The sequence below is a fragment of the Phalacrocorax carbo genome, chromosome 5 (assembly GCF_963921805.1).
Source record: "Phalacrocorax carbo chromosome 5, bPhaCar2.1, whole genome shotgun sequence".
Taxonomy (NCBI): Eukaryota; Metazoa; Chordata; class Aves; order Suliformes; family Phalacrocoracidae; genus Phalacrocorax; species Phalacrocorax carbo.
The window spans coordinates 30,034,207-30,047,284 of NC_087517.1; the positions used below are offsets into that span (position 1 = coordinate 30,034,207).

The 13,078-nt window shown below is 43.3% G+C and overlaps 1 protein-coding gene across 1 annotated transcript; it reads left to right on the forward strand.

The window, feature by feature from the left end:
* The first annotated feature begins 872 nt into the window (after window positions 1-872).
* Window positions 873-9,594, forward strand: FAM237A (family with sequence similarity 237 member A). Its single transcript, XM_064453245.1, has 4 exons — window positions 873-1,055; window positions 1,101-1,321; window positions 4,640-5,052; window positions 9,244-9,594. Exons 1-4 carry the CDS (start codon window positions 873-875, stop codon window positions 9,390-9,392), a joined length of 966 nt encoding a protein of 321 aa, XP_064309315.1. The 3' UTR covers window positions 9,393-9,594.
* Window positions 9,595-13,078: the final 3,484 nt, after the last annotated feature.

The following is a 13,078-nucleotide window of genomic DNA, read 5'->3' on the forward strand; positions in this document are numbered from 1 at the left end:
AGAAGCCTGATACTCCATGAAGCAATTCTGCTTCAGTAAAACAATTATGGTTCAAAGTGCAAAGACAGAAAGGAGCTGCCAGTAGAAGTCTTTAACAAAAAAAGGCTGCTGCCCAGTTGGTGTGGACTGGTGCAGCTGCAGTGACTTCACACAGTCGGCAGAGTGCTACATGATTTCGCCTATGGACTACAGAGTTATGAAAAAAGAATAGTCTCAACCCTCCTCTTGCTTTAAATAGCTAGTGTTAAAAAAGTGATGCCCGTCTGGTTAGTAGGCTGTTCCCGGAGCCCCAGCTCTTTGGGTTGTATGATTTATGTGTGTGAGGGGCTGGCTACAGCAAGCACAGTGAACATAGGCAGAGTTGTCACTTGCAGAGTTGAGCTCAGGCTCTTGGCACTGCATGTACCTGGAGGTGGCCCTTTCACCAATGGTTTCCTTCCACCCCCCCACTAGCTTGGCCTATTTCCCTAACGCATACAGAGGTTTTGCAGCTGTTCCAAGGGGGTGCAGTCAAGAACCTCACAGAGAGGAAATGCAACAATAATAATAGACCACATTCCACCCCCCACCCAAGGGAAAATGCAGCCAGGCCTCTCTCCTTTTGGAGGGTGCACAGTCCTCCAAGGCAGCTCTCCTTTACCTAAAGTTGCGTGAATTGAGCTGCAGTGAGTAGCTCAGCCTCATCGCTGCAGTTAATGCCTTTACTGGCTTTGTTCTGGGACTCTGCTCTTCTCTGGGTCTCTGCTTCAATTCCTAGGAGACTGGACCTGCTGCTGTGTGGGCTGAGCCCTAGCCAGCAAACAGCTCTAGTTGTGCCCCAGACTCCTGCTCTGGGGTGGAGGGACCTCCGGCAGCCAAGCACAGCAAGCAAGATGCCTGGAGGCCGAGCCAGGTCCGGACAACTTGAGCTCCAAAGTGGGGACTTGCTTTTTACCCTTAGGCCTCACGATGTAGCACTGCTAGAAGAGGGAGCAGGGGGAGGGCTGCAGCTTTGCCAAGCGCCCGGGCCCGTTACTCTCCCACCGCCCCCGTGCGCTGCTGCCCCTCAGCCAGAGGCAACGCCGCTGCTGGGCGGCCCCCGGGACGGCCGGGGTCGGTAGGCAGAGGAGGGCAGGCGGAGCGGAGGAGCGGAGCACGCCTTGCAGCAGGGGCAGCTCCGCCAAGGGGAAGGAGGGAGCGCCGGGCGCAGCAGCCCCGGGGGTGGGGGCTTCTCCCCGAGCCCTGACGTAAAAACTAAGCGGGGCTGCCCGCTCCGGCTTCTTAAGGAGCGCGGCGGCGGGCACGGAGAGCGCTACCCCGCCCTGCACGCCGGAGCGCCGAGGTAAGGGCTGCGGGGACGGAGCGGGAGCGGGGACGGAGCGGGAGCGGGGACGGAGCGGGAGCGGGGACGGAGCGGGAGCGGGGACGGAGCGGGAGCGGGGACGGAGCGGGAGCGGGGACGGAGCGGGAGCGGGGACGGAGCGGGAGCGGGGACGGAGCGGGAGCGGGGACGGAGCGGGAGCGGAGCGGGACCCCCCGACAGGACGGCTTCCGCGGGTGGAGCCGCGCGGTACTCGCCGGGCTCCCCAAACACCGCCCGCCGCCGACCCGTGGGACCGGCCTCGGCACCTTCCAGGTCTGGGATCGAGTGACTAGTCGTACCCGATAGCTCCGACCAAAGAGAGCAGTGATAACGGATGAACGAATTAACTTTATTATTATAGTTATAGTAAGGCACTATTCAGGACGGGAAGTGGAATGGGGGGTTAAGCTGCGAGAAGGGGGAGGGGGTGTGGAAGAAAAAAAAAGAAGTCAGAGTAAAAAGGCATAAATAGCACACACACAAAAACTTCAAATCATGGACAGAAAGACCTGAAGATTGGACGGTGAGGGGGGCCAACTACATGGAAGAATTCACCATAAGCACAGGCAAGACATTAATGAAAATTGACATTTCCTGAGCATCCCCTCAGCTATCTAAAAAAAGAATCCTGAACCTTGCAGAAGACTAATAGCAAAATACTGCCGGAGTCTGACCAGACCATAAGGACTAGGAGTCTTGGATAGCGGCCCTGACCAGTGCCATTCACACCACACCTGAAATGACACCCACCCTCACATTAATGCCCTGCCAGCTCCCTGCCCAGGAGTCATACCTCTGACAAATCCAGAACTCTTGTCCTTGTCTTAGCCAGTTTTGTAACTTAGAAAGTTTCCAAAGGGGCTGGGGAGCAGAGAAAGCGAAGCAACCAGTTCAATTGTTAACCAGTGCAAACCAGATGGCCCCTGTCCAAATGACAGAACCATCTTTAAAAGTCAATTTTAGTATTACTCCTTGTTTGAACTATCTGTTTTCCTCCCCATGGTCATATCTGAGATTGTTAAGCTTCTAGTTTTCAAAACAACTTAGCAAAGTTAATTACGTCCCTTGAAAAAGTCTCAGTAAGCAGATAGGTATGTGCATACTGTATAGCATATACACACAGGTGTCTTCTGCTGCACAAACAAGAATGGAGAAGTGACTCACAGAATGTCTTTGCTTTTGCTTCTGAGAAAGCAATCAAAACCTGCCTTGTGCAGTAGGGTACAGAATGATGCTTCTGGAGATCTTGGGAGCAGCACGAAGACAACGGCATCACTCCACCACTGTCATAAGTGACATCCCGCTAGGCAGAGCGGTGTGGGAAGAGTGTGCTGTCCCTCTTCTAATCATTAAATGCAAGCTTCTGGTCCAAGGCTGTCAAGCCAATTCTCCTCATGAGATCCCAACTCAGATTAAAAACAGACTGTAAGTGGTTGGAGAGTAAGGTCTGCATACCTCCAAAACGCTCCCAGAACCTGACCAGGTAGCCAGATAGGGGGGGCTAGGTAAGAGTATCACTGCCAGGACTGAAATCTCTGATGGGTCCTTTAGCTCTACCATGAAATACGTTCCACAAAGCAGCCTGCCCTTCCCTGGTCTTGCGCACTGGCTGTGGCTGGGCTACCTTTCACACACAATCCGTCTGCACACACTTATCCTGCCTTCAACATTTTTCTTCACATAGCAGAGAAACATTGCTTGCGTTCTCCATGATCCCTCATGGAAGAGGCTTTCTACACAAAAAGCCAGTTGATCATTAAGTTAAGCTCATTAAGAGAGGTAGCTTCTCCCCTGCAACACCCTCCAGTGATCAAACCAAAAACATAAAAGCATGAATACTCAACAGATGAGCACAAACGTTAAACAGAATTGTTTGTCCTAAAAGCTGATCTCAGATGTTGCCAGTTTCCACATATGGGAGGTTCTCCATATGCCGTGAGCTACACTAAAAACAACCTCCAAACCTGTTACACATTAGAAGTGTGTATCAGAGATGTAATACTAGAAATACTAGAAACATGTTAGGAAATGCATAATAGAAGCACGTACTAGAAATGAAATGTGATGGGGACAGCTTTCTGTCCCCAAAACGTTATCATTCTCAGGATTTCTCCCACTGTAGATTTTACTTACCAAGTTTCACAATTTTAATGTAACAGACAATTGTTACAGTGATCTGCAATAAGCATCTGTACTTTTATACATATATATCTCAGTACAGGAAAGACATGGACCTGTTGGAGCTGGTCCAGAGGAGGGCCACAAAAACGATCAGGGGGCTAGAGCACCTCTCCTATGAGGACAGGCTGAGAGAGTTGGGGCTGTTCAGCCTGGAGAAGAGAAGGCTGTGGGGAAACCTTATTGCGGTCTTTCAATACTTAAAGGGTGCCTATAGGAAAGATGGGGGCAACCTCTTTAGCAAGGCCTGTTGTGATAGGACAAGGGGTAATGGATTTAAACTAAAGGAGGGTAGATTTAGACTGGATATAAGAAATTTTTTACAATGAGGGTGGTGAAACACTGAACAGATTGCTCAGAGAGGTGGCAGCTGTTCCATCCCTGCAAACATTCAAGCTCAGGTTGGACGGGGCTCTGAGCAACCTGATCTAGTTGAAGATATTCCTGCTCATGGCAGGTGGCATTGGACTAGACAACCTTTAAGGGTCCCTTCCAACCTAAATTATTCTATATGCATGTATACACATACAGCTGCTGTATGCAGCATACAACTGCTGTGCTGTGGCTTTCCCATACCCTCTTCAGAGCTGTTCTGCATTTTAGCAGGTAAAACATCCCTCTTCAATGGATGATTTTGCAATCTACCATTAATTCATTAGAACACACTTTCAACATATAGTTTTCCACCTGCTGTCCACAGATCCCTGTGAGTCTGCAGACTATTTTAAATGGCTTATAAAATTTTGAGGAAAGCAATACTGCCTAAAGGCTTAAGTTCTCTGTAAAAAGGGATGGATTTTATTGAAAGCCATGAAAGACATTAGGGATCTGTAAATCAAGAAAGGCAAAAAACTTACCATATGAAGTTCCAGATAAGAGTTCATCGTATGTTTTTAAGGATGAATAACAAATTTTATCACACACTTCTGCTGCACAGAGTAATGCAACTCCACTAGTATTTATATTCGTACATGCAAAAAAGCGTACACATTTTTAAAGAGTACAGAAACAATTATAAACATCTGAAGTGCCTTCTATATCATGTGAGGTACCAGGACTTTGCTCCTGCATCTAACAGCAAGAAGTTTTTCAGCTTCTTTTGGTTTTGTTACATTTCAGTGACACAGTGGACCTCGGGAGCAGAGGAAGAACCCAATGCAACATGAGACTCACGTGCTCTCTGGTAATCATGGGAGCACTCTGTGTGATACCTTTCCTCTGCCATAGCCAAATTGATCCACTAGCTCTTGGGCGAGCTGACCCCCAGTGTTGGGAATCCTCCTCAGTTGTCTTACTGGAGATGAGGAAGCCTCGCATTTCTGACTCTGTCAGTGGGTTTTGGGACTTCATGATCTTCCTGAAATCATCAGAGAACTTGAAACATGGGGCTCTGTTCTGGGACCTGGCTCAGCTCTTCTGGGATATCTATGTGGACTGCGTGCTCTCCAGAACCCATGGCCTAGGAAAAAGGCAGCTAGCAGAAGCTGAACAGATCGCTACTCTACGTTCTCTGTTCACAGAGCAAAACCAAGGTTACTAGTCCTTTAATACATGTCTCATGGGCAATGACTGTAGTCTAGTAGGATACAAAAGAGATATAGGCTTATTGTGTTATGTGGTAATAGTACAGAAATGGAGGAGAGTGCTGCACAACCACTCCCTACTCCCCTCAATCCAGTACAGAGCTATGGTTATGTTCAAAGTGATCTCAGTAAAAATTTGACCTCCAAATAACCTGAACTCTAATGACGGCTTTTAAATTTCAGTTTGGTGGGAGAGGAGAGGCAGCAGAAAGTGAAACAGAGGAGAATTCAGAGAAGGCAGCCCAGCAACTGAACATACAGAGATATTCTTCCACACCAGCATTTTTATCATTATTGTGCCATGGACAGGCTAGTTCTGAATTCCTCATTCCAAGAGAGGTGTCACCCCAGGAGTGTGTCACACTGGTGCTGCTGGGGAGAACAGAAGTCTTTCAGCAGTAAAATAAGGATATATTTACTTGCCGTCTAGTAGTTAACCACTAGATATTTCCTACTTCCATACTGGTAAATTTGCCCAACACACAATGGAAACAGACCTAGGACTCAGATGCATGCAGGCTTTTCCAGACACAGCTGCAGCTTCAGGAGGAAGAACACTACCTATCATACTAGGTGCTACAATTCCTAATCTCTGGGTTCCCAGGCCCAGAGCAGAATCCCCAGTGTCTCTATATGTGGTAATGCGACATCTGAAACTTCACAGCAGGATCTGCAAAAGGTAGCATGTCACTTAGCCTCCTCATTCCCAGCAGGAATATACAGCATAGCTTTCCTAAATCTCAGTCCCTTCCAAGGCTTCAGTTCTGATCCTGCTACCAACAGGTGCATCCGTCCCTTGAGAATGTCCAATTTCAGAAAGGGGGAGGTGCTGTATTTTGATGGAGGAATAGAAGTGCTGTTGCAACCACCAACGGTGTAATACACAGGGCCCACAGGGAGCAGGCAGAACTGCCTTTCCACTTGAATGGATTCAGACCCTTATCTCCACTTTCTAGATCAGTGTCTTAGTTATTTAGGTGTTTGGGGGGAGTGTCCATGGAATAATGAATCTCTTTGGGCAGTTACCCATTAGAGTGTCTCTAAAAAAGGGACTTGAACTCAGGATTCTTCCACTCCAGGGACATCATACCACTGGACAGTCCAGATTTTGCCCACAAACCTTAAAATACGGAAAGATAGGATTTGAGATGGGAAGGATCAAGAGGTCCTCATCCCCATTACCTACAGAGAGTATCCTAGCAATTAAGCTATCAGATAGGAGTTGTGCTTGAACCAATCCCCTCGCAGATGAAGAACATCTCACATGTGCAGGGCTAGTTTCTAAACTGTGAGCCAAACAACCACTATCTGCATTTTAAAAGCAAGGCGTGGAACTTATCCTGCTCTGCAAAGAATCTGAGCTATCACATAGCTCTGAAATTATCTTTTCTGTGCTGAGATATACTGATTGTAGGCAGCACAGTAAGCCCTTCTGGTTCCCCAGTAGCCTTAGACATCACAAAGGCAACAAGTTGCTCAAACCTGACCAGACTGAGCAATTTTGGGTGCAAATGGAATGCAGCTTTAGACACAAGAGGCAGTAGTGCTATCAAAAATTGAGATGCCCATCAAGCTAAAGTACCAGATGCATTTTCATTTTCAGGATTGCAGCTTTGAATGTCACTGTCTAAATTAATCCTTAGCGTTTTGTTTACATCTGGCTCTTCATGTCTGTATCGCACTGTGATTTTTCCTAAACAAATAGCTTTTGTTCTAGTCAAGATTAAGAGTAACAGTCTGATATATTTTGAAGAATCAAATTATGGGTTTTGTGATTAATACTGACTTCTGTTTACTCATATACAGAGAGATTTTAAGATGCTACTAAGTATTTGCACTTTAAAACAAGGATTCCTCCCCTCCTCCGTTCTTTTACCTCTTTTTTTTTTTGTGTGCGTGTGAGTTGTAATCAGTTAATCTGGTTTCTCTGTACAACTGATTAACATCATGAGTCAGCAGCATGCAGTTTATAGCAGTGACAGCTCCTCCAAAAAGAAAATTTAGGCTATCTAACCTCTCATCCAAGCCTCCCAGTTTCTTAACAAAGCCAGATGTTTAATCTTTGTAAACCTTGACCCTACTTGCCTTGTTTCATCAGTGAAAGCAGAGATCAATTGTTAATAATTGCAGATGGAAATCGCATCCTAGCAAGTTATGCATGAGAATCAGTAACTCTATTCCTCATTAAGAGATGTATAAGCCTGTTTTCTTAGCCCAAAGAACAGTACTAACAGCATTTGAATGACCTTGTATACTTCACGTGTACATGGGCAGGTATGAATAGCTTTCAGTAGGCTTGTTTTAGAAGTTAAACAATAAAACAAGATTTATTGCTTTATACTGTTACTTCTTCAACTGTCGATAACATCTTTATTGCTCTATACTGAAGTTTTTAATCTTATTCCTTTTAAATATTCACAATTTCAAATTTTTTTTTAATTGCAAGACAGGATCATAAGTCAGGAGCAATCTGTAAGCTGCATTCACTGTAGTCCCTAAACATATCATAGGATTGGAAAAGAAAGACAGAGATCTGAACTTGGCACAGAAATACTGATGTTAAGATGGTATTGTTGTAGTATCAGGTATCAGAACTAAAGGATAAATCCCATGAGGTCATTGTGAAAACGGAGTACCAGGAATGGAGCTTTTCTAAGAAAAACCAGAAAAGTCCTCCAAGCTAAAAAAACCTAGTGAAGTCCTTGGTAAAGCTTCTTATTAGTACTGAACAGGACTACTCCATCACACCTAAGAAACACTTCCACATTTCCCCATACTATGCCCTCCTGGGAAAAAGTCCGTCTGAGCGTACACCAAGACAGTAGTCAAAGTAGCCCAGATTCAGACTTATGGGTTCAAACACTGTTTTCTGAACCAATCTAGTCCTACCAGGCTTCTGACTGTAGTTACTAACAGGTCTGAAGATACTCTTCAAACCCTACACAATCCATGAAAAAGACAACAAAATCAGAACAGCTGTATTTGAGTTATCTGACAAACTGTCTCCATCCTGCTAGCATCCTACTTAAACCAGCAGCATTACAGCTTCTCTAGATACGCTGCAGAGAATTGTTAGTCAGCTTTCAATGGAGACAAGTAGAGAGAGTCCTTTACAGTTACCTGGCCAAGGTATCTTTAGTAGCTTATCCCTTCCCCCTAAAAAAAGCCAAACACTATGAAAAAGCCAGTTTCATAGAAACTTTTCCAATATATTGCAACACTGAAGATAGACATATTATAGTTGTAACAAGTCTTAATGATCCAAAATAAGACTTAAGAACCACAAGGAAAACAGCTTCTGTACTCACAGCAGATCTTCCTGAAGAGCAGCTGTACAAGAAGACTCTCCTCAAGAAGCCACATAGCACATTCCCAGTATAAACATCTGAAGAATACAAACGCAAAAACCTCTCTACCTCTTTTCTGCCCCTTTCCTCCTCACCCAGTAGTCCCCCTGCAACCTCGCCTCTCAGAGTGGCCACAGCTGTGTGCACCTCTCTCACAGATGCAGGTAATCAGGCTCAGATCAGCCTTTGCACCTGGCCCAACAGCCAGGGACAGGCACAACTTGCTGTCCCAGCGCTCCTGGGCCATAGGGTGCCAGAGAGAGTAGTGGGGTAAAGGCTGCTGTATTATGCATTTGAGGTCTGGTAAATATATACTGTTTTAACTAGTTACTTTTCCAGAAGATAAATGTGTCTAAAAGAAATAAAGCCAAACTACTGGCTTTTGGAGGTCATAGCAAAGAAAATGTGCCATAGTTCCTCAGGGAAATAACAAATGTGCTACTAAACAGTGTGAGAGATCTCATCCACTGTGCAAGGAGGTTGATGACAAGCCAGTGAGTCAGAAAGGCTGTGAGCAGACTCTGCTAATTACAAGTGGAAGAGTTTTATAGGAAGACTGAAGGAAAAGGTCCATGCTGGGGGAAAAGATTAAAGTAACTTGCCACTGAAAGGCAACTTGCAAATGGAGGGCTATGGCTATTGCCAAAACAAGAGGTTTGGGGGCAATACGGATAAAATGGGGACCAGTAGCAGCTAAAGACAGAGGAAACACAGATGTGGGAAACTGAGTATTCAGCTGCTCTTTGCTGTTTGGAAACTGATTACTTATATGCATTCTCATGTCACTTTTCAGGGGCATTTTCTCATAGTCAGAAGTCACCAGTTCTGAAGAAGAAAGACTTGTTTGAAGATTTATCAAGTATCCACATGCATAAGAGTAGATCTACATTACTTGGAAGAATCATTGGAGAGCTAGGGAAAAAGAGGAGATGGCACATTTAGTCCAAGGTCTTGATTTGTACATTTTTTTTAACTACTTCTCTTTAATTTTTGCATTTTAATCCTCATTGATGTTAATATACATGGTGGAAGAAGGCCTGTAACTGAGGACTGTAGCTCTGATTAACTTGGACTTGTGGGGGTTTTTTTAATTACCTATGAATTCAGTCTCCTTAATAAACTGCATGCTTTATAAGCAGTTGCCTACTTTAATCTGTGTGTACGTCAGGCTTTTTATAATGCTACTCAAACTATTGTCTTTTGGGGGCCAAAACAGGAAACAACTTATCCTTCGATTAAAAAATAGACAAGCAGAGCAGGAAGTTGCCAAAAAACTCCACTGGCTCCAAGACAGGATTAGAGCTGAGATGGTGATGTTTTATTGTATGCATAGCTGTACACATGTACAAAGCAACTGCTGCTGAAAGACATCATCCTACTAAAAATTAGTACATATTTTTATATTAAAAATACTTTCAACAGATGTTTTCAGTTTCCAGCAAAAGTAAAAGGGTTAACAGGTTTTACCAGCTCCTCTGTTTGCTTTCGCATGATATTTTTACAGTATTTTCCCTAAATTTTTAGCTATAAAAAATGCCACTTAAAATGTAACACATTCTCACTTAAAGTGTTTAATCAAAAGAAATCTCATACATAACTTGAATTTGATTCTTTTTCAGTTTGCAAGTTCTTTATAGACAAATCAGTTTCCTCTGACCATTATCGATAACTAATAGGCAATTTGATAATTGCAACATAACTTTGGGCAGGTAACATTTGATGCTTTGATGAAATGACATGTTTCCATTGCCTAGCTGGCTGAATGCAACTGCAAAATTCAGCTTTCCAGGGCAACTACATTTAGTTGCTCATTCAAAGTTTCTTTCCTTGAGTATGTGGCAATACTTGGTTGCTATTTTTTTTTTTTTTTCAAATGCCTAAAGCAAAACTCATTTGCTGGGCTTTCGTCAACTTGCAGAAATAGGTTCAAGTAGCAAAATGTGTAAATGAAATCTTAAAATCATTACTAGGCCTGAACAATATAAAGCTTAAACATAGTCCCATTGGGTGAAATCCTGATCTTATGGAAGCAGACAAAAAACTGTAAGAGGCTGTCAGTTTCAGTGACACTGAATTTGTGCTTAAAGTTCAGCATGCAACAAACTATTTAAATGTTCAAGAGGAGAGGGAACACTAATGCTGGATGAGCATGGAATGCACAGTTTAGTGTGCTCAGCAACACTGCCCCAGCTGCCTCTGCCTACAGCCACAGCCTACGAAAGTGCTCTGCTACTGCGTGGGAGAGACAAGAGTATTATTACAACAGGGCTGTTCACTCCTGTACTACAGTTGTTAATTATCTAAATTATATTAATCTATCTAAAAGACCCATTATGTTAATGCAAAGCTGTGCACAAGAGACAAAATATTCAGCCACGGTCACCACAGCTCTTAAGACCGGCAACTGACAGAGAGCGTGTTAAGGGCTGGATGCCTCAGCCAAGTAGGACTGGTATTGTAGTAGATTGGATGTTACCTGTTTCCATATGCTCTCAAGTTCTAGAAGATGCAAAACCAGACAGGTTATCTGAACAGGTACTGTTATCTTAGATGCTTTTCCACAGGGCCCTTTAGGAAGAGGCTAGTGTTTCCACTTCATATACGTCCCCCTGTAACAACAGAATCCCCTAGGAAAGGGCTGCTGACAGCTTTCTTCCTCCCTTCAAATAGTAACAGAAATGGTGAAATACCACTATGGGCCAAGCTTATATTTCACTTAAACAAATTTGCAATACTTGTCTGCTTCAGCAAACTTCTTAATTTAATTAATAGGCTGTAGCATCATTTGGTCTTGGAGAAATGGGCAGGAAAGTATTAGTATGTGGAGGAAAGACTGAGAAAACATGAATCTTTAGCATAGGTCACACTATAGAGAACATTTGGGAATTGCTGATGTAAAAGAGACAATCAGTATTATTAACTGTGCTGAAATAAAGAAGGGGACTCAGCAGCTAAACAACTGCTTATCAGCATTGGAAAACACTTCCTTGAGTCTTTACACACTGCCATGAAGTAAGAGTTCATGGTGGTTCAGGAATATCTATTTGTAAGAATTTGTGTTCCAGACCTGTTCTATGTTGCATCGGACCAAACCAGTATTTGCTGGCTGTCACTGTTTCCAACTAATTTTAATTCAGATGCACTCACTCTGAAGAAGATTTAAAGCTTCATTAGAAGCTCATGGATATCTTCCCATAATCAACAGTTAAATTCCTTGGACTGTTGTTTGGATCCCTTGGCACTGGTATATTGCAAAAGCTACTAAACTTCTATCTCGCACTATATTCCGTGTATGTGATAATATGGGTGTATCCACTTTCTAGTGACCTCATCACTATTTGTTTTCTGGGGTCCTCCTCCGTCAATTAGTTTCTTTACTTTTCACCTTTCCTTTGCTAGAGTCAAACTGCTTGTTGGCTTCCAGCTGCATACAGTTATTTGTTGCTGCAATTCTTGAGTGTTTGCAATAGGTGTAATTAAGGCCTCCTGTGACCAAAACCAGCAAAAAGAGCCAGGAATGTTCATTACTATCACTACGACAGTGTAAGGTCTTTCAAGAAGGTGGCTGAGGTGCTACCAACACAAAACAAGATTTCTAACCATTTTAATGGTCAGACAGTCCCTTTATCTTGGTGAGTATAATTCGTTCTGAAAAATACAAGACCAGGAAAATTTATGTGGAAAATTAAGTGTTCTGCTGAGCAGCTTTTCCTAAGCACTATGCCTTGCATTGGCCTTTTCAATCACATCAGCCTAAACCCTGTTTGGTTATACATGAAACAAAGCTTCAGGATATGTAATTTACCTGACTTTTCTCCTGAAGCTTCCGAAATATTTTGCTTTCACCCATCAAATTTATTTTCCTAGTAATCATAGAAAAATTCCTGTAAAAACTAGGAGTATTTTCTTTCTTGGAAAGCTGGTATAGTTCCCGTGATTCAACTAAATTCCTTTAAAGTATGCAAATTTTCTTGACCTGTAACTGGTTTTGAGCTCATATGCACATACTCATTCACTATTTTTTATGCACCTCTCGCAGGACAGTGATAGTAAGTGGCTAAATCTACAGTTTTTCTCTCTGAAGCGGTACTGAATAATTTCAATTTCTCAGATTTTTAAAATACTTCTGTGCATTATCAGAAAAAAATGGTTTCCTCCTTGCTGTCATCAACAAGAGATACAGCACAATTCTAAGGAAGTAACTTGACCACGGCATATCAACACTTGGTACTTTTACCATTAGTTCACGTTGTCACTTAACAATTCAAAGAAGTACAACATCTGATAATAACATGCAAATCATTAACATGCCGTACCTTAACCCATTATCTCAACCTTCAGAACTGCTGTCACTAAAGCAACACGCATTTGATGATGCTATCACCAGACTATACAAACATGTCTCACTGAGTTGCACTGCTGTAAGAAACGTCGCAAACAATAAGCAATGAAAGGAAAACATTGAGCATCTATTATTTTTCTTCTAGGAATTATCTAAATTCTTTCTAGGGCCTTCAGGCACCCATCATTGTAATAAATGACGCTAGACTGTAGTATGAATGGATCGAAACAGTATGCAATGTTTCTTTTGTGTGATATCTTCCTTTTTCTTCAAACCCAGCTGTTTC

Bases quoted from the DNA above. Each gene is read 5' to 3' on its own strand.
- FAM237A (XM_064453245.1), top strand. From the start codon at position 873: ATGCCTGGAGGCCGAGCCAGGTCCGGACAACTTGAGCTCCAAAGTGGG. The intron at 1,322-4,639 runs GTAAGGGCTGCG...GTTACATTTCAG, and splicing joins CTGCACGCCGGAGCGCCGAG to TGACACAGTGGACCTCGGGA. The intron at 5,053-9,243 runs GTTACTAGTCCT...GTCACTTTTCAG, and splicing joins GTTCACAGAGCAAAACCAAG to GGGCATTTTCTCATAGTCAG.